Source organism: Pan paniscus, chromosome 15 (assembly GCF_029289425.2).
Source record: "Pan paniscus chromosome 15, NHGRI_mPanPan1-v2.0_pri, whole genome shotgun sequence".
NCBI lineage: Eukaryota > Metazoa > Chordata > Mammalia > Primates > Hominidae > Pan > Pan paniscus.
In genome coordinates, this window is record NC_073264.2 from 51,554,665 (window position 1) to 51,575,690 (window position 21,026).

The 21,026-nt window shown below is 36.4% G+C and overlaps 1 protein-coding gene across 5 annotated transcripts in view; it reads right to left on the reverse strand.

The window, feature by feature from the left end:
* Positions 1 to 157: 157 nt before the first annotated feature.
* The window catches only part of MAP4K5 (mitogen-activated protein kinase kinase kinase kinase 5), a 116,841-nt gene continuing 95,972 nt past the window's right edge, over positions 158 to 21,026 (reverse strand). For 3 of the 5 annotated variants that reach the window (XM_055097565.2, XM_055097564.2, XM_055097567.2), the window contains 7 exons: positions 19,449 to 19,552; positions 18,881 to 19,058; positions 13,685 to 13,753; positions 13,156 to 13,248; positions 10,401 to 10,471; positions 7,623 to 7,678; positions 158 to 4,598 (listed from right to left, as the gene is read on the reverse strand). In XM_055097565.2, the coding sequence (XP_054953540.1) occupies positions 4,511 to 4,598; positions 7,623 to 7,678; positions 10,401 to 10,471; positions 13,156 to 13,248; positions 13,685 to 13,753; positions 18,881 to 19,058; positions 19,449 to 19,552 (659 nt within the window). In that variant the 3' untranslated portion in view covers positions 158 to 4,510. Of the gene's footprint in view, positions 4,599 to 7,622; positions 7,679 to 10,400; positions 10,472 to 13,155; positions 13,249 to 13,684; positions 13,754 to 18,880; positions 19,059 to 19,448; positions 19,553 to 21,026 lie in introns of those variants that run through there. The other 2 variants (XM_063596198.1, XM_063596199.1) reach the window with 2 other exon arrangements.

The following is a 21,026-nucleotide window of genomic DNA, read 5'->3' on the forward strand; positions in this document are numbered from 1 at the left end:
GGGGTTTCACCATGTTGGCCAGGACAGTCTCAATCTCTTGACGTCATGATCCACCCGCCTCGGCCTCCCAACGTGCTGGGATTACAGGCGTGAGCCACAGCGCCTGGCCCTGTTGGCTATTTGTATGTCTTCTTTTGAGAAATGTCTATTCAGGTCCTTTGCTTTTTTTTTTTTTTTTTTTTTTTTGGAGACAGGGTCTTCATGCTCTATTGCCCAGGCTTCAGTGCAGTGGCACAATCACAGCTCACTGAACCTCGAACTCCTGGGCTCAAGTGATTCTCCTGCCTCAGACTCCTGGGTAGCTAGGATTGCATGTGTGCACCACCTCACTCAACTAATTAAAAAATTTTCTGTAGAGATGGGGTCTCACTATGTTGCCCAGACTGGTCTCAACAGATCCTTCTGCCTTGGCCTTCCAAAGTGTTGTGATTACATGTGTGAGCCATGCAACCTGGCCTTGCCATTTTAAAATTGGGATGTTTCCTTGCTATGAGTTATTTCACTATGTATTTTGGATGTTAACCCCTTAAGAGATGTATGGTTTGCAAATATTTTCTCCCACTCTGTTGATTGCTTCCTTTGCTGTGCAGATTTTGTTCGATGTAATCCCTTGATTTTCAGTTTTTAGGTATTATCCACTGATTTCCTACTGTGGAAAATGAGAATTTGATAACTTTTCTAACCTCCACAATACCATGTCCTCTCCCAATATAGTTGCTGCAATTTTGATTAGATGAATATTTTGTTAACAAACATTGTTATGCCATTCATCCAGTGGTCTTTTTTTTTTTTTTTTTTTTTTTTGCCCATTTTGCTTTCCTGGAGTTAACTGCCAGTTTTTTGTTTGGCTTGGTTAGTTTTTCTCCAGAATCACCGTCATCTCTGATTGAACCCTGGAGCCTTGAAAAGCATCTCCTCCACCCACCTTCTGATTCCAGCCAGTATCAGTGGACAGTTCCATGGGAACTGAAGACCCATTTCCTACTCTTTCAGCTTTCTGTCTCAGGGTCTTCTTTGACACTTAAGGAGCCTACTGTGCCCATGTGCAAACTGCCCCATGTGCAAGGAGATAATGCCCTTGGCAGCAACTTGATGAGTGAAAAATGACAGCGTACGGTTAAATGCTCCAGCCACTTGTCTTTCAGGAGGCAATTCGGGGAGCTATCACATAGCTTCTTTGAGGACCTGGTGGAATCAAGCTCCCACTGTCTACACAGAAATGACCTCAATAATACACCATGTTTTATACTGACTTTCCCCTTTCTCCTTCGCAATATCACAAGTCCCTCACTCCTAGTTTCTGGGATCTCTAAAATAACCCACGTTCTTGACTCAGGCTTTGTTTCAGGAAGAACCTCTTAGTTTGCTGGTTGCCTCACTCTTAAGATACTGAGATACATTGGATATTTTATTAATCTTTCTAAAAACGTGTGGCCAGGATCTTCTGATACGCTTCAATATACTCTCTATGCCTGGTGTAGTGGTCATCCTTGGATATTCCATCCTCATCATCTGGGGATTTCTTTCATTTCTCTCCTGTGCTAAATCCCATTTCCTGCATCCTATGTCATTTTGTTTGGTTTATGCCCTTTTTATGAAGCACATCCTTTAGTAGCTTCTTGAGAAAGGATATATAGGAGGCAAATTTTTTTATACTCTTCATTTGACTTTTATGTTACATTTAGTCAGATACAGAATTTTAGGTTGGAAATTTCTTTCACAAGTTTGAAGGCATTGCTTCTGTTGAAATTTAAAGCTATTCGGGTCTGGATGCAGTGGCTTACGCCTGCACGCCCAGCACTTTGGGAGACTGAGGTGGGCAGACAGGAGTTTGAGACCAGCCTAGGCAACATGGTGAAACCCTATAAAAAATACAAAAAAATTTAGCTGAGCATGGTGGTGGGTGCCTGTAGTCCCAGCTTATCAGAAGGTTGAAGCAGGAGGATGGCTTGAGCCTGGGAGGCGGAGGTTGCAGTGAGTCAAGACTGTGCCACTGCACTCCAGCTTGGGTGACAGAGCAAGACCCTGTCTCAAAAAATAAAAATAAAGGTATCCTGAGTCTTATTCCTTGGTATCTGACCTGACCTTTTTCTCTGGAAATGTAGATCTTCTTTTTGACTCCAGTGTCCTTGAAATTTCGTAATGATGTGCTTTGGTAAAGGTCTTTTTCATCCACTGTGTTCTTTCAATCTAGACTCTGATATTCTTTAATACTGAAAAAATTATTGAAACACTCTAATGGTTTCTTCTGTTTTCTTTTTGGAACTCTGGGAGATTACATATTAGACCTCCTGGGCTGTCAATTTTCTTAACTTTTTTCAACATTTCCATTTAAAAAATTTTTTTGAGAAATTTCATCTTTATATTCTAAGCCATCTAGTTGAATTATTCAGCTATGCTATCATATTATTTTCTAAGAGCTCTTTTTGTTTTTTTGAAACCCAACTTTTTAAAAGTACCCTGCCCTTGACTCACTTATGGTTGCAACATCCTTCTGAAAATACTTTTTCTTTTGATGTTCTCCTTACCCTTCATAGCCTGTTTCCTCTGTTTTCCCCAGACTGTTTTTTCTCTTTCATTTATTTGTAATCCTTGGTTGTTTGCTCATTTTTAAGAGCACAGGACTAAAAGACTAACTGCAAGGTCTAGACATAATGCGTGGGATGGTGGGATTGCCAACTATGATTTTCACTGTAGTGTCATCTAGCTGGGCAGTTTAGCCGGGACATGTCTGACATCAAGATCTTAATGAGGCCTTTTCACTTGCATTGGTCAGATTTCACAGAGAAGACTCTTCGGTATTCCACCGTGGGATGGTAAAGATCTGGCTGCCAGGATTCAGTAAGAAAAGGAGGATTCTGGCTTTCTTATCCATCATGTAAATGTCCCCCGTTTTGAGGATGGTTCCCCTGTCATCTACTGTATCCCGTATTCTTAACATAGCCAAAATAAACAGCCACACACTTACTGAAATCATATCATATGTGCATTTTTAAAGAATAAATAACTTTATATTCCATTTGTATAACATTTTATTGTTTGCGTACTGCATAGTGAAAAGAACAGAGTCAGAAGACTCATGGTCAGGCTCAACTACTAACTTGCTGTGTAAATTGCATAGATCTCTTAACCTTGCTAAACCCTTACTTCCTCATCTGAAAAATAGAGATAATACTTATTTTACAGAATTGCTAAATACTGAATGAGATACTTATACTGTTTTCCTCTTAAGTAATTAGTCAAAATAATTATAGAGTTTGCTATTGCTAACCCCTTGTTCATCATCTCAATGCTGTTCTCAATAAATGCATTAAGACAACAGGTACCAATGTAACACTTTAATTTTGAATATTAACAATAGCAAAAGAAAAACAAACTCAAAAATGAACCTACCCTTTATTATTTTTAGAATACTGGCTTTTAAATACTTATTGATACTATCCCATCAGGAATTCAATTCATTTAAATATTTTTTTTCTTCTTCAACCTACTCAAAATGAATACCTACATATGTGAAAAACCCAAGATTACATGTGTAATTACTTTATAGTTTCCTCTCTGGCATAGTATAAGTAAAATACATATCATGGGCAATTAAATACTTCCCCCTGCTACATTAGGGACGATAATATATATGAAGATTAATTCCTTATGCATTATCCCTAATGTAAAGAAAAATCACAGGTATTTTATACTGCTTGTCAAGAATACATACACATGGTAGACACAGCTAGACATACACACCCCTTCTAAGAATATTTCAACTATCATCAATATCTTCTGTATGATCCCTTACAACTATCTGTAGTTGAAAACATAAGACTCCCTTTTAAGGTAATTCTGTATGAAACTATTATAAAATACTTTTGTTAAGCAAAATTGCATGTGTGTGTTGAACCCCCAAACACTCAAAGTACTTTACTACTCTTAAAAGATAAACAAAATTCTTATACATTATAAAAAAAATTTAAGCTGCTCTGCAACCCTCCTTTGCTAAAAGTTAGATACATTACACCACTCCAGCAAGAGATTAATAAATAAGGATTAAATATTCTGTTTTACAAAAACATACAGAATGGCCAATATAAAAGTGAAAACCTTGCTTGAGAATTTAACAAATTATGTTCATTAAGAAGGAATAAGACATGATATAAAATGATCACTAAATTTACCTCTCTTAAGATAATCATGAGTTATCTAAAAATACCATGGCACCCTTGTTACAAACATTGTTTTTTTTAAAAAAAGACTGTGTTTCCTGGAACTAGAGGACTATTTGTCTCATAGCTTTTATTAAGCAAACTTGATATAACCACCACACAGTGGCAAGAGATAGACTAGCTGTTTCCAGCTGCAGAAAATATTGAATTCTACCCTAAAGTACAGATCATTTGCAATATAACCCATAATAGTTAAAGCAAATCATAGTGCAGTTTGTATTGAATTTCCTTATTTTTCCTTTCAATGGAGTATATTCATTTTCCTGTCATTTGAGATCAGTTTCTGTTGCTTAGTAACTATTTTCATGTCCAGCCAAGATGTAGAGATTGCTGTGTGCAGTAGGATTTTCTGTTGGCCTACTTTCCAAAACGACAACCCTGTAATTAAACCAAAACAAAGGGCTTAAGAGTAACTACAGATTTCATACATCAAATACTAACATCAAACTAGGAAAGAATATCATTGTTCACATTTCAGTAAGATTACATAAGGATCACAGACGCACAATCAAATTCAGCTTTACATTTTACAGCTTTAAAACACAATAAGAATTGATGAATATAAAATATTGAAGACATTTTGGGATAGTCTCATTATCTTATTCCAACTAAAAAATCTGGGCTAGGTGTGCTGGCTCACACCTGTAATCCCAGAACTTTGGGAGTCTGAGGCAGGGGGATCGCTTGAGCCCAGGAGTTTGAGACCAGCCTGAGCAAGATGGCAAGACCCCAACTCTACAAAAAAATAAAATAATTAGCTGGGTGTGGAAGCCTGCACCTGTAGTCCCAGGTACTCAGGACGCTGAGGCAGGAGGATCCCTTGAGCCCGGGAGTTTGAGGATGCAGGAAACTGTGATTGTGCCACTGTACTTCAGCCTGGGTGAGAGAGTGAGACCCCTTCTCAAATAAAAAACAACGAACAAAATTTGCTTACTCATTTATGCCAACAAAAGGTATAATATAATACTTTAGGGATTTCACTAACAGGAAGAGGATGGAGGAAGAGCCAAGAGAATAAAATAGGACTCTAAGAGACACTCGTCCAAACTGTTCTTCAAGGTATTTGAAATAGCTTTTTAAAAATGGTATGAAATGGGGCCCCTCTCCCTAGTTGCTGGAACAAAAGTGGAGAAAGAGTTCAATCAAAGGACTGATAGGAAAAACAAAAAAACAAAAAAAAACAAGTACTATTCCAAACATTTTAGTTGTGGGGAAGAGAGTTTGAGAACAAAATAAAAAATAATATACCCATGCAGAGAAAAAAGTTTCTAGAGGAGGAATGGGAGAAAAAAACCTGCACGTAACACTTATTTTTCTAGTGTATGAATTTTCTATAATTAGCATGTTATTACTTTAATAATGAAAACATTTTTAAAAAATCATAGATACTTTATATTAGGCATTACAGAAAAGTAGAAAGGGAAAATATAATTACTTATAATCCAACTGCCCAGAGTTAACTGTTATTAAAATTTTGACATGCTTAGTTTTTTTTTCCTAGACACAAGTATCTATACTTAAGCAACAAAATAATTTTTTTATTTTTATTTTTATTTTTTTAGATGGAGTTTTGCTCTTGTCGCCCAGGCTGGAGTGCAATGGCGTGATCTCGGCACACTGCAACCTCCGCAACCTGGGTTCAAGTGATTCTCCTGCCTCAGCCTCCCGAGTAGCTGGGATTAAAGGCATGCACCATCAAGCCCAGCTTATTTTTTTTGTATTTTTAGCAGAGACAGGGTTTCTGCATGTTGGTCAGGCTGGTTTCGAACTCCTGACCTCAGGTGATCCACCTGCCTCGGCCTCCTGAAGTTCTGGGATTACAGGCATGAGTCACCGCGCCCGGCAACAAAATAAATTTTTAACCACTTGTAAAGATAAAACAAAAACTCTGTTTAGATATGTATCTTAAAAACAAGGAGATGCCCATGTAAGAGACAAGCAGAGCAAGGCAATAGTCTGAAGGAAGTAGTTTTTCAGAGCAAATAGTGATAGAGTGGACAGAGAATACGAACAGGGAAGGGAAAAGTGATGGACAAAGCTCTGAGCAGAGTAGGTAGAAGGAAACAAGCAACCCAGAAAAACAGCCTCTGATGCCAACCCTCTACCAAGCTGAATTCTCTCACACTTGGTCTCATTAAAGGATTATCTACACCAGGATCAATGGATGATCCACAATTCTTTTTTTTTTTTTTTAGACAGAGTCTTGCTTTGTCGCCCAGGCTGAAGTGCAGTGGTGCGATCTTGGCTCACTGCAACCTCCGCCTCCTGGGTTCAAGCAATTCTCCTGCTTCAACCTTCCGAGTAGCTGGGATTACAGGGACACGCCACCATACCTGGCTACTTTTTCTATTTTTAGTAGAGACAGCTGATTCACCTGCCTCGGCCTCCCAAAGTGCTGGAATTACAGGCATCAGCCACTGTGCCCGGCCCACAGTTCTTTTCTCAGCCCTTCCTGGAGAAGCAAAGAGCCTCTCATTTTAGTTCTAGAGTCATTTACCAGATGATCCTCAAATTCTCTTTTTGTTGGTTGGACGACTTACTAAGTTGCCATGCTTTGTGGGCTTACCTTTTCTATTCACTAAGGTAGTCATCACTTTTTGAAAATTCCTGTTCTCCTATAAAACTCTCTTCAAAATTTTTATGGAGTTATAACTCCATTTCCCCCTCCTTCCTCAAGTATCTAAAACTTAAGCAATGTGAACCTGAAGACCAGAGGTTCCCAATCCTTGTCTCAGGACTAATGCATACCACTATAGCCAATTTTGCTTTAGTAACAACTTTTGGTGGGAAAAGAGGAAGGAATGGGTATTTTATTAGCTATAGAAGTAGACAGTTGAGCGACAGAGTGAGACCGTCTTAAAAAAAAAAGAAAAAAGGAAGTAGGCAGTAGATTTTGGAAATCAAAAGCTACAGCTACTACATTTTTTTCATAAGATGACAGTTTTGCAACTTGTCTTTTATTTGGGGTAAAAAGAGACCATATAATTCTTTTTAACTTAGATTAACTTTAGAAACTGAATCAGGCATTTTCTAATATAAAAGCAAATATCATCAAGAGGTACATATTCCTAATAGTTAATGGAAGGCAGCACACCACGAAGAAATGAAGACAAACGGGCCCGAAATAGCTCTCATAGTACCAGGGACATCAACATCTATATCAACACATTTTGTCTCAGTTGAATATAACTGTCTCTAGAATAACAATCCTCACACTGACAAAAGGTTGCTTAGTTAACTTATTAAAATATTACTAATTCTCTCAGTAAAGACACAGAGAAATTTATCTAAGTCAATGAGCTTCTAAGAGTTTTGTTTGAAACAATTACAGACTGACAGTATAATTAAGAGTATGATCTTTGAACTCCTTTGGTAATTAAATTAATACAACCAAACTATTACCTGTCTGATCCTAATAAGCGGAAAACTCTTGTTTCATCTGAAATCTCCTGGGTAACCTAGGAAAGAAAAATACCTATCAGTAACATCTTACTCCCCATATTGCCTTAATAATAATTTAAAATTAATTTAGAGCAATTATTAACACAATAAATATTTTTTGGTAGACTTAATTCCTCAAATAAAAGAAATTTTAGTAAGTTTTTTGATTGCATATTATTAGAAATGAACCCACATTTATGGAACATCTAGTATGGGTCAGGTACTCTACTTAGAAGAACTCTTTGTGATATGCATTATAATTCTCATATCATTGAAGAAGAAACTAAGACTCCAAGAGGTTAAATAAGTTGTTCAATCTCATATAATGGGTAGACTCAAGACTTGAATACAGGTTTGTTGGACTGCAGAGCTCCTTTGGGGGCCAAGGCTTGAGGTCAGGAGTTGAGACCAGCCTGGGCAACAAAGTGAGACCCTGTCTCTACAAAAACATTTAAATTTTTTTATATTTTTTATAAAATAAAAATTTATAAAATAAAAAACAGGCACTGGGCACAGTGGTGCATGCCTGTAGTCCTAGCTGCTCAGAAGGCTGAAGTAGGAGGATCGCTTGAGCCCAGGAGTTCAAGGATACAGTGAACTATGATTGCACCACTGCATTCCAGCTTGGGCAACAGAGCAAGACCCTGTATACTCTGTTTTCTACAAAGCTGCAGAGGGTGCTCAGCCATGTGCAGGTACTATGCCAAAGTGCCCGCAGTTTGTATACCTGGGGGCAGGCCTTAACCAACATGGGACAGCAGTTGCTGCATAAATGCTCAAGCCTCGTCATCTACAAATGAGTCAATTCTGAGGTGTATTTTACCCCATTCCTCAGTGGTCCCTACTGGATTAAGCCCCAGTTGCTCTTAGTGGGAACTAGATTATTAATATGTTCTTTATTGGCTTTTTGCCCCTCTTTATTCTCCATTCCTCATTCCATCACTTGTCTTCTGGAATCTATTCCCAAATACACTATCTGTATTTGAGTCCTTGTCTTAGGGTCTACTTTTAGAGGAACCCACACTAAGATAGTGTAGATATAAAGTAAGTTAAAAAAAAAAAAAAGCTTGAATCAGAAAATAAATTAGGTGTTATACTAGTTGGAGCTGATTTTTCAGAGTATTAATTTCAGAGATGTTCTAATCATTGTGCCTGGAATGACTGAGTATTACTTTATGAAAGAGGTCAAGACTTTAGCTAGGCCGAAGTTGAAGGATGAGAACATAAACTGAAAAAAAGGTAATCAAGACGAATTAAAAATAGGCCGGGTGTGGGGCTCACATCTGTAATCCCGGCACTTTGGGAGGCCAAGGCAGGTGGATCACGTGAGGTCAGAAGTTTGAGACCAGCCTGGCCAACACGGTGAAATCCCATCTCTACTAAAAATACAAAAATTAGCTGGGTGTGTTGGTGCATGCCTGTAATCCCAGCTACTCAGGAGGCCGAGGCAGGAGAATCGCTTGAACCCAGGAGGTGGAGGTTGCAGTGAGCTGAGATTGTGCCACTGCACTCCAGCCTGGGCGACAGTGTGAGACTCCATCTCAAAAAAAAAAAAAAAAAAGAGTTAAAAATAGATATTTCGGAAATGGAATCAATATTTGATACAGTAAGAAACAAGGACCTTCTGTAGATTTCTAACCATAGGAGTGACATAATGAAAATAGCATTTAAGAATAATTAACCATATGATAATAAGTAGGACTGTAGGTTTCATCAAGTGCAGGGACTTGGTGACATTTAGTGACACGTATCAGTAACTAGATAAACTTATATATTCAAAGACAGCTGATTTACGTCATTTCCTCCTGGAAGCATTCTAATTCTGCATTCATATAAGAGGTAGGAATATTCATTTATATATAAGTAAGAGTGTGGATAAAACTAAAGGTAAATGCAAACAGAAGAAGTTTTTGAGCTTTAAGTAAGTTCACAAACTTGTTAGGCCACAGTTAGAAGAATCACACAAGTATTCACGTAAATGTGAAATGTCTCTGTTAGTATCATCTTAGCTAGTAGGACTCATTCCTCAAGTTGGAGGCCCAAATCCCATCTCCTGCATGAAACGTAATTATCTCAGCTAGAAGTGATTTAAAGAGACCCTTCAAATCCAGACTCTTCCACTTCACTAGTTATGTAACTCTGGGCAAGTTACTTAACCACTCTGTAGCTGTAAAAATGGCAATATGAATAGTATCTACTTCTACTGGATTATTTTGAGCCTGAAATAAGCAAATATTTGTAAAGTGCCTGGAACACAGTAGGTATTATTTAAAGTTTGATATTATTTACAATAATAGTGTCTTGAACATAGTTGGTACTCAATAGTTACTAAATGAGTCAATTTTCTTAGATTCCCTTATTCTTATGCTCCATTATGTATTAATTAAGATTTTAAAATATATTTAAAAAGAAGCCAGATATTTATAGATTATGGAAAACACTTAATAAATTTAGAAAAGTTTTACAAGCTTAGCAACCATATTTACAAATTACAAATTAGATAAATGAAATTGCATGAACTTATATTTTGCAATTCCTGGTGGCCACTGAGAATTTTGAACTATGATACAGAAGTGAACATAGTTGAAGGGAAAATACTGGCTTTTTTGTTCTACCAGTTCATAGCATTAAAAGCACTAAACACAGTAATGTAGGTTCAGAGAGGAAATGCATAAAACGAGTGCTTCGACATTTAAAATTGTTAGTGGGAGTCAGTGGAGGTAATCTGAGAAGGCTTACCTCATCTGACTTGAAGCTTTTACCCTGCATCCCATGTTTCCAGAAAGCCAACACACTGTCTTGAAGGCATACTAAAAATGATAAGGGAGAAGTGAAACTAATATAAAGCACAGAGCATTTCACTATAAATTTTCTCTACTTTTAATAAATAATATAAGCCTATTCAAGTGTCTAGTGCAAAATTCCACTGTCTAGACCACGATTTCTCAACATTTTTGTGGCTAAGACATGCCTAAGTTCAAGTAATTTACTGAGGTAGGGTTATGCAAGCCTTCAAAGATACATATAAAAGCCGTTCATTTAAACATGAACTAACTTCTGATAAGGTGGATGTTGGCATATTCATTTCTTTCATACAAAAGATACAGTGTATCTTTTGTCTTAAATGAATAAAATCATAAAAACATATATAACTGGGTTTTTGCATTAAAAGCATTGTTGTTTAAATACTGTTACATATTCAGAAGTAGCTTTAAACAGGCATTTTTTATGTTCATATTTTCCCTGTAACAAAAGAAATTTTAAAAAATAAACCTGGCCGGGAGCAGTGGCTCATCCCTGTAACCTCAGCACTTTGGGAGGCCGAGGCGGGTGGATCACCTGAGGTCAGGAGATGGAGACCAGCCTGACCAGTATGGTGAAACCCTGTCTCTACAAAAATACAAAAATTAGCCAGGTGTGGTGGCCTGCGCCTGTAGCCCCAGCTACTCAGGACGCTGAAACGGGAGAATTGCTTGAACCCCAGAGGTGGAGGCTGCAGTGAGCCGAGATCACGTCACTTCACTCCAGCTTGGGCGACAGAGCGAGACTCCGTCTCAAACAAAATAAATAAATAAAAAATAAAATAAAATAAACCTGCCCCACAATCCAACATTTAACCACACATTGAATATTTAGGATCTGTGAGTCAATTCTTACATAAAATTCTTAGTATTTAACCATTACAAGTAAGTATTAGAGTTAGAAAAGCATAATTAAAAGTGATGGAGGAAAGTAATTGAAAATTAACTGTTTTATTAGACTGTTAACTTTTTGTAAAAAGTTAATGTAAGAATGTTCTGGGAACATAATTAAGCTCAATAAAAATAAAAGTATTTGACAATGACAAATCACATGTGTTTCACTAACTGTGACAAATAAAAAACCTAGTTACTGATTTTATTTTTAAGAGGTATTGTAAAGGCATTTTTTTTTTCCCCAGGAGGATTCCTGTAATTATTCCAAGGTTTACTGGCAAGAAAAGATGGTAGCCTAGGAGGAACAAACTTTTGTGTAACAATTAAAATTACGAAGATAATTTGGCACATCTGAAAAAGTTGAGGTATCAGTGTGTTTCAATGAAAGTGAAGAGGAATTAAGGATTCCTATGTCAGAATATCTCTCAAAAATGTTAAATCCAAATTGGCATGTAATATAAGGAGTAAAAGAAGAAACTAGTTTCCAAAATTTCTTTTGTCCTGACATTTACAGAAAGTTTAGGTTTTCTGCTTTAATAAATTAAATTTCCCAATCATAAGCAAACTATTTTCATGTAAAATGTCACACAGAGGCACAAACATTTTGTGGATAAAACTCCAATTGAGAAATACATATTAAAATGTTTCTTAAAAATAAAAAACTAAGTAATGAAAATCGTGTTTTTAAAAATATGTAATTATAAAGTACATGTTATTTTTTATGGCCCAAATAAAAATTACCAACTTCATTTTAGTGCCTTTGATTTATGGTAGAATCATATCATGAAATGTTTAAAAATGTTTCCATTCATCATTTTTTTCACAAGTTCTGTCACTCCTGGGGAAGATACTGACATATGATCAATGAGCATGCAAACAATAATAAATTGTAATAATTTTCATCATAAAACCAATGAGTATTAGAGAGTAAAACATTCGTTGACAAGGAAGCAAATTAAATGGCATAAAAGTTTACAAGTCCTGTGAGAACTAGCTATTTATATAAAAATAGATCCAAAAGCAGTAATATCAACACACACCACCCAGAATCTTACATGGCAAAGAATTATGGCATATCTAACACTGTTATCACATCACACAAATACCTTCCTGATTGGGAAAGAATTGGGGGAAGTATAATTCACTTAATGCAGCAAAGGGAATAATGAACAGAAATGTTAAAAGTGATTACAAGTTTTAAATATTCAGGAAACAATAAAAGATTTATGATGGTCTGAACCTGCACTGTGCAATATGAGAGCAAGAAGCCACATGTTGTTATTTACATTAAAATTTGAATTAAAATCTAAAAAATGAAAATGTAGCACTAATCATGTTTCAGGTGCTTAACAGCCATATATGTTTAATCACTACTGTATTTAAGAGCACAGATAGAGAACATTTCTATCTTTTTTTTTTTTTCTTGCTCTTGTTGCCCAGGCTGGAATGCAATGGCATGATCTCAGCTCACTGCAACCTCTGCCTCGCGGGTTCAAGCGATTCTCCTGCCTCAGCCTCCCAAGTAGTTGGGATTACAGGCACCCGCCAGCATGCCCAGCTAATTTTAGTATTTTTAGTAGAGACGGGGTTTCTCCATGTTGGCCAGTCTGGTCTTGAACTCCTGACCTTGTGATCTGCCCACCTTGGCCTCCCAAAGTGCTGGGATTACAGGCGTAGAACATTTCTACCTTTACAGAAATTTCTGTGAGACAGTGCTGGTCTAGACAACCCTAAGTACAGAATGAATTTTAATAATCATTAAGTATCGCAAACTGATTTATGAAAAAAAGGAGACTTACCTACAGATTCAATGCGAAAATCAAAACTTAACTCAGAGGCCAGTTTCTTACTTGATTTTAATTTTCCTTGTAGATTTACAATTTTCACAAATTCTTAAAAAAAAAAACAAGTCAAGACTGGACATGCAAATCTGCTTAAATAAATGTAACTCGATATATGTGGATTTTACATGGATATCAAATAATATTCTTAATAAAGTTCAACTATTTATCTTGAGTCAAGTATGCCAAATGGCAAAAAATACTGTAAGAGTGCCTCCATCGGCAAATGGCAATTCTGCTATTATTTTTTATATAGTATATACTGAATATTTACACTCTCATTTTTAAAAATGTATGCTTCTTTAAAAATGGCTACCTTGGTGCTCAACTATTTAGCCATAAGAGGTGATTTTTTTTGCTTACAAATTACACATGATAAGTAACATTTTTAGTAAAAATAGTAAAAATCTTGAATTATGGTTTAACAGAATAAAAAGATTGCTTTATCAAGTAGTATACTCAAAATAAAATTAAAAATAGTACTTACTGTCTAAACACACTAAAACGGTATCTCTCTCCAACTGTGTTACATGAATGGAATCTAACTGCTGGCTGCCTTAGGGAGTAAAAAACAAGGTTACAATTATACTTTTAAAACCTAGAGCCTAGAAAATAAACATAAATTCTGACTTTTGCTGTGACTTAAAATTGATCTTTGAAATTTAACACAGAATTTATATTTTGTGATGTTATCTTTCAAAAAATGCATGTAAATCAATTTAAGAGGACAAATATGTCCTAAGCATGGCTAACTCAGCTGAAAAAAACCTCAGTATTGCCTTTAATTAAAGCCTCAGCTAGATCTACAAAGGTGAGTCACAAAAATAAAATGAAGCAAAGGTAAAATATGAGGAGGAAAAGTAACATGCATGCTATACACAATGGCTCGATTTTGCTCTGCATTTTATATAGCCAATGGGAGATAGAAACACGATCAGTTGGGTGAATCACAGCAAACCTAAATTAAAAATTAGCCAGTGATTCAAAAGGGCACAGGATTAATGAATCTATAGTAAGACAGAAATTTTCCTGGTATAGGTATGTGTTTACAGGTGGGTGGGAGTTCTTTTACAAAGAGGACACTGAGTAACATAATGAACAATATTGTCAAGAACATCTTTGCAGGATACAACTCTCATCGTTTTGCTGATATTTAAAGGGCTGCTTCTAACATCTGCTGACAGATGTAATAACATTAAAAATTTTTTTGATAAAACAATGCATTTTAAGCACTCAGATTGTTTCAATGGTCTAGCTGAATCTAAGAAAAGATTTTAGATTATTTAGAGCAGTCCTTTTTTTTTTTAAATGTATGTGCTTTTATTGAAGAATTTTAAAAACATCACCAATCAACCTGATTTAAGGAATATAGTGATAATAAATGTACTACACAGACATTTCATACTTCTGAACATATTCACACACACATATATATATATATGAACACATATATACTAAGACAAATACAGAAGAGTCCTTAACCTGAGTTGCTCCATTAGAAGTACTTCTTTCTGATTACAAAATGTCATCTAGGTTACCTTTCATTCTCTTAGAACTTTTAAGAGTTAAACATGCCCAACTACATTCATTTAGCTGTATATTTACAAAGAACTTGGTGACCACTAATTTTAAAGAAAAATTGCTAATTGGCCACTGTGATTTCTAATACAGAACTCTCTAGAGACACTGAGGTCACAAGCTTAGGGCACTGAGACAGGGCCACATTCTTAAAAGTACTTTTCCTAACGCAGACGCATTCATTGTATGACTTTTCCTTCAAATGGCGGATTGGGGGCAGGCAGAAAAGAGGATTGCCAAATAGCAGGTATTCACTACCTTTTGAAGTTACCTCAACTTCAATGTGCCCTTTCTGATAGTGCCTTCAATACAGGCACCATTCAGTAAAACAATTCAGTGTAAAAACAATTGTATAGAGCATCTTAGAATATGTTTTTCTATGAAAATAAATTATAACTGATCATTATTATCTAAAAGGGTTTTATAAACTTTCTGATATAGGATTGAGCTACATTTCTAATATTAAAATTAAGAGTTTCTAAGCTCTTTATGTCCTAAATCCAGGCAAGCTGTGACCAAAATTAGGAAAAGTAGAATTAGGGCCTGATAAAAATTTTGATAGCATCATTCATGACTGTGTGAGGGAAACTGAAAGTGAGTGGTAATGAGCACAGCTATTTGCCGGAGTGAGGGCACTCATAATAACATATTCCTTTCTCTTCTTATTCCTTGAACAGAATTCCTACTTAGAAGCCTAAGAGTCAGAGCCTGCTTCCCCCATTTCCTTGTAAAAAGTACATGTTTCCCCAAGGCCACGGGCAAACATGCAATTGAAGGAGGCAACTTTCACCTAATTAGGAAATAGTGGAAATCAATATAACTTAAAATGTTCTTTGGGTAAATATTTCATTGCACTGATTTATACAAGTTTTCTTTCACATACTTTCATGTTTATAAATGAGATTCAACACAAACATACTGTTTTTAAGTACTTTGCTTATTTTTCTATGGGTTTTATCTTTTTCATTTATTTATTTATTATTATACTTTAAGTTTTAGGGTACATGTGCACAATGTGCAGGTTAGTTACATATGTATACATGTGCCATCTGGTGCGCTGCACCCACTAACTCGTCATCTAGCATTAGGTATATCTCCCAAGGCTATCCCTCCCCCCTTCCCCCACCCCACAACAGTCCCCAGAGTGTGATGTTCCCCTTCCTGTGTCCATGTGTTCTCATTGTTCAATTCCCACCTATGAGTGAGAATATGTGGTGTTTGGTTTTTTGTTCTTGCGATAGTTTACTGAGAATGATGATTTCCAATTTCATCCATGTCCCTACAAAGGATATGAACTCATCATTTTTTATGGCTGCACAGTATTCCATGGTGTATATGTGCCACATTTTCTTAATCCAGTCTATCGTTGTTGGACATTTGGGTTGGTTCCAAGTCTTTGCTATTGTGAATAATGCTGCAATAAACATACGTGTGCATGTGTCTTTATAGCAGCATGATTTATAGTCCTTTGGGTATATACCCAGTAATGGGATGGCTGGGTCAAATGGTATTTCTAGTTCTAGATCCCTGAGGAATCGCCACACTGACTTCCACAATGGTTGAACTAGTTTACAGTCCCACCAACAGAGCAGTCCTTCTTAACTATACCTCTTTGGGAAGCCTATGCATTGTCTCCCTTGAAAACTGCACATTCAAACATAAACACAGAATTTTATATAATATTTTGGGGTGTTTGTGGACCTTCTAAAGCTTATACATGGTGAAGAATCCATATCTACAGAATCGATAAACTGTCCCTCAGGTAACACTTCAAAAATAGTTTTTCTTAGCTACTCTATGTTCAGGCACTCATTCAACAGATATTTACTGAGTGCTGACCATATGCTAAGCACCATCCTTGGAGATAAGGATATAGCAATAATAAATCAGACTGAGCCTAAAAGAGTCTTGAATAGGAGTTTATTTTAATGTTATAACTTGCCAGTTCAAGGCATAGCCTGTTTGTTCAACAATGAACACAGCTAGGAGTTGGATTAACAAATCACTTGTAAAAATGGGGAAACCTAATGAGGACAAAGTGCTGGACTAGAAAGATTGCCTCACCTCTGCCTGAAGGTGACCTCAATGATTACCCTCAGGCAGTAATTTGGGTCTTTACTCCCTCAGGAAGTAATCTGGGTCTTTAAACAGCCTTGACCCCAGGTCAGACAGTAGTTGGGGGTCTGCTTTAATTTTAGCCAAGACAATGTTAAAAGTAGGTAGAATAGCATACCTCACGCATTAAAAAACAAAGCGAACAACAAAACTCTCAAAAAAAACAAAACAAAACAAAAACGCAAACTCAAACATACCCCAAAAGGAACTCAAAAACAGGACTCAATGAACTCTTGCCTTGAACAATATAACCTTCTAATATACAATCCAGAAGAAAGTGGTCGCAAATATACATTAAATAGTTGTATTAAATGACCTGCTTTATACCATGCTGATGAGCAAAAAAAAAAAATTGGGCTGTCAGTCAAAACTTGTCTTTAAATAAACTGATCCATAACCTTTCCTTTGAGCAATAAGAACAGGGAAATATTTCTTTCTTTCTTTTTTTTTGAGACGGAGTTTCGTTCTTGTTGCCCAGGCTGGAGTGCAATGGTGCGATCTCGGCTCACTGCAACCTCTGCCTTCCAGGTTCATGCGATTCTCCTGCCTCAGCCTCCCTAGTAGCTGGGATTATAGACATGCACCACCACGCCCGGCTAAGTTTGTATTTTTAGTACAGATGGGGTTTTACCATGTTGGTCAGGCTGGTCTCGAACTCCTGACCTCAGGTGATCCACCCACTTTGGCCTCCCAAAGTGCTGGGATTATAGGTGTGAGCCACTGTGCCCAGCCTGGGGAAATATTTCTATTTGGGCAGTTTATATCTCACGATAATAAAGCAATGCATTTGTACCTTTTCTGTTAGCTGTAACAGCAGGCATACATCCAACTCAACCTAAAGCATTGATCAATAGACTTAAAAGGCAGAGTGCAGGTGGAGGTAGAAGGGTACATAATGTGACCTCTTCCATAAAGAGTATGTTTTATAGACCAGTGCATGCTGGAGCTGGCTTGTACTGAGTTAAACTTTCAGGAATTTTGTGAGCCAAATGACATCAGGTTGGTAGTTTGAAATTGGCCATGGGTGGAGTATTTGTACCACAAAAAATAGGCAACTCTAACAAATGGTTGCACCTCAAGAGCCTGTTGTTAGACATTTACCAGGGTATCACTGGTTCATACTGATTCTTATGTTGAAAGTGAATTTAGCGTAGGTTCTATATTATAATGAGTTCTTGTAACTTAGCCTATAAATGATCAAAAGCCAAAGGTTATTTAATAAGAAGCATTAAGCATCAAACTTATAATATATGTAACAGACTTCTTCAAAAGGCGGTAAAGAATACAACAGTGGTGAGTAATGAAATAGCCATAACTAAAGCTTGCTTGGCATATGTAAAAATGGCCTAATAAACCTGGATTATAAATGACCAAATACACCAGCACAACAAACAGGAAACTAGCAAAATGGAGGCCCCACCTCACCCACTTCACATATTATGCAGATTTAAAAAATGATTTATTGAATGATTTGTTCTAATTTTAAAGTCTAGGAATAAACTTCCCATTTTTTTCAGATCTTTCACTGAGATATGTCTGATTTAAATGGAAAGGCTCGGAAGCAACACCTAAGAAGCTTCTATTCAGGTCTGAAAGCCATATTCACTGATTCTAAGAAGTGAGCGGGGAAGACAGGATAAAACAGGATAAGTGAAGCTCTTTGCTTGAGGCTTGAGAAGTTGATAAAATTTTAAGAACTGCTTAGAAAGTGTATTTACTTAGCAAGTCCAAAGATTCACTGGTAAGAACCAAGACTTTTCACTGTCAGGAATCATTAAAAATTTCCTTTGTTTAAATAATTTGTATCAAACTACCTCTGGCAAATAGAGATCATAAATATACGTACACGGTTCTATGGGCTTACTTGGGAAACTATGTTTTGAATATTTAAAAGAGCCCACACTGGTGTTTTGCTTCTTTTATAGGTGGTGTTTTGCTTCTTTTATAGGCAAAAATATCAATATTCTAACATAAGGTAAAAAATACTTACCTGCACCAATTTCTGTAAACCATGAAGATGCAGAGTTCAAATTGATTGTCTCAAACTGAACTACCTGATTCGATTCAGTGCCTTTGCTAATAGCTACACAGACCATAGGGTATTCCTGTTCAGGTATCACCAGCATTTCAAAAACATTCAAAGGACTTGGCAAAGGAAAATCAAAGTGCTGCAAAAAAAATAAACAATAGAGCCATAATTCAGAAACAATCTCCCCATTCATACCACTGTTGAATGAAGTCAACAGAAAGACTCCTATCTTCTTCATTTATCTAGTTCTAAAAAGGATTACCTCTAAGATGATAAGAAGGATGAATGTTCTATAAAAATGTGTTTTAGATAATTAGCCATATTAATCTTTATGACTGATGGTTCTGGAAGTTTATTATCAGTTAAAGAGTAAATCCTAAGAACACAAAAACCCCTAAATCAAATAAACAACTACAAATAACTATAAATGTTCTGACCCTAGATAGTAGTACTGGGATCTGCTAATTTTAGCTTCAGTTATACACTAGTGTTTTCTAAAGGAAAAAAATGTGAACAAAATAATATATACCTTTATCAACATGAATTTCTGCATTGGCTCATACCACTGAAGTAAAACAATTCCAGACTGTAAAGCTCCACAGAGGTATTTATGTCCCGTGTAAGGGTTTCTGACTGGAAAGAAATAAACAACAAAAAACCCAGACACACTCAAAATACTGAATACTTTCATTGTATCTGTTAACCAGGGTGACAAGAGTGGGCAGAAAATAAAAAAAGACTGTGTCTTTTCTTTTGGCTTCATTGCCTTTTCCGTTTTACTTTCTTATCTCAATTTTAAATAATATATGTTTACTTCTAAACAACTTGCATATACTAGGTTGTTAAACATAAGAACTTTTGACAAGCACAATAACAACCTAACATGCAACCTAAAAAGCTGTTTTTTTCCCTTCCTCACTCCCTCCCGTCCTCCTTCTTTCTTTTTAAAGAGACAGGGTCTTGCTCTGTCATTCAGGCTAGAATGCAGTGGCACAGTAATAGCTAACTGCAGCCTCAATCTCCCAGGCTCAAGCAATCCTCCCACATCAGCCTCCTGAGTAGCAGAGACTATAGGTGTATGCCACCATGCCCAGCTAATTTTTCAATTTTTTTTTTTTTAAGAGCTGGGGTCTCACTATGTTTCCCAGGCTGGTCTTGAACTCCTGGACTCAACCGATCCTCCCATCTTAGCCTCCCCAAAAAGCTGTTTCTTAGTAAACTCAAAGAATGAGTTCTGACAAGGTCTAGGAGGCAACTAAAATGCACCTCGTTTTGGTATAGTAGTGTACAGATGTCTACTTAAGATGAAAATAATTCATCTTGTATGTATTAATTTATCATGATATAATCTCCTTGACTCAAATCTATAAAAATTCATATTGCTCTTTCCTTCTCCCAAATTTGATTTCCATTAATAATTATAATCATTGATTATAAGAATAGTTATTTGCATTAAACTCTAAAGTATTATTTATGAGTTTTTATCTTAGATTGCAAGTTTCTAGGCCTTTTGTGCATCACAGATCTTGGGAATCTGATAATAGATATTGACATGATTCTCCCTAGAAAAATAATATTTATAGCACATTTGTGGTTAAACATTTTTGTTTTACAGTATGGACTATGCTGTGAAACTATTATGTGGCACAAAGATCAATGTGTAAATTCATTGATCAAACAAAAGAATAAATAGGAAGTTAGGAACTTAAGATCTGAAGTCATTGAACCTGAATCTGATTCCTAAGCTCTGTTACTTACTAGTGACAAAATCAGTATTATGGAGTTGTTTAAGGGTTAAATGAGATAATTATGTAGTAAAGAACTTAACCTCACCCAAAAAAGAGGTCTGGTCTCTGTCCTGCTTCTGGGAGCTAATTGCTAAGCCTTTGGAATGTCATGCTTGACAGGACTGTCTTTGTCTGGGGGACTCTGGTCACTGGATAATATAACAATAATGATTCAGGGGGGGGACTGGCTGCACTCGATAGTCTTAACGTGAGGGCTGGTCATGCCAGAAATACAAAAAATGTGATTTTGGGTGGGGGCTTTGGGTCATGTAACATCAGATGACCTTTAGTGGGGCTGCATACTGAGATCAGCAAGGTGG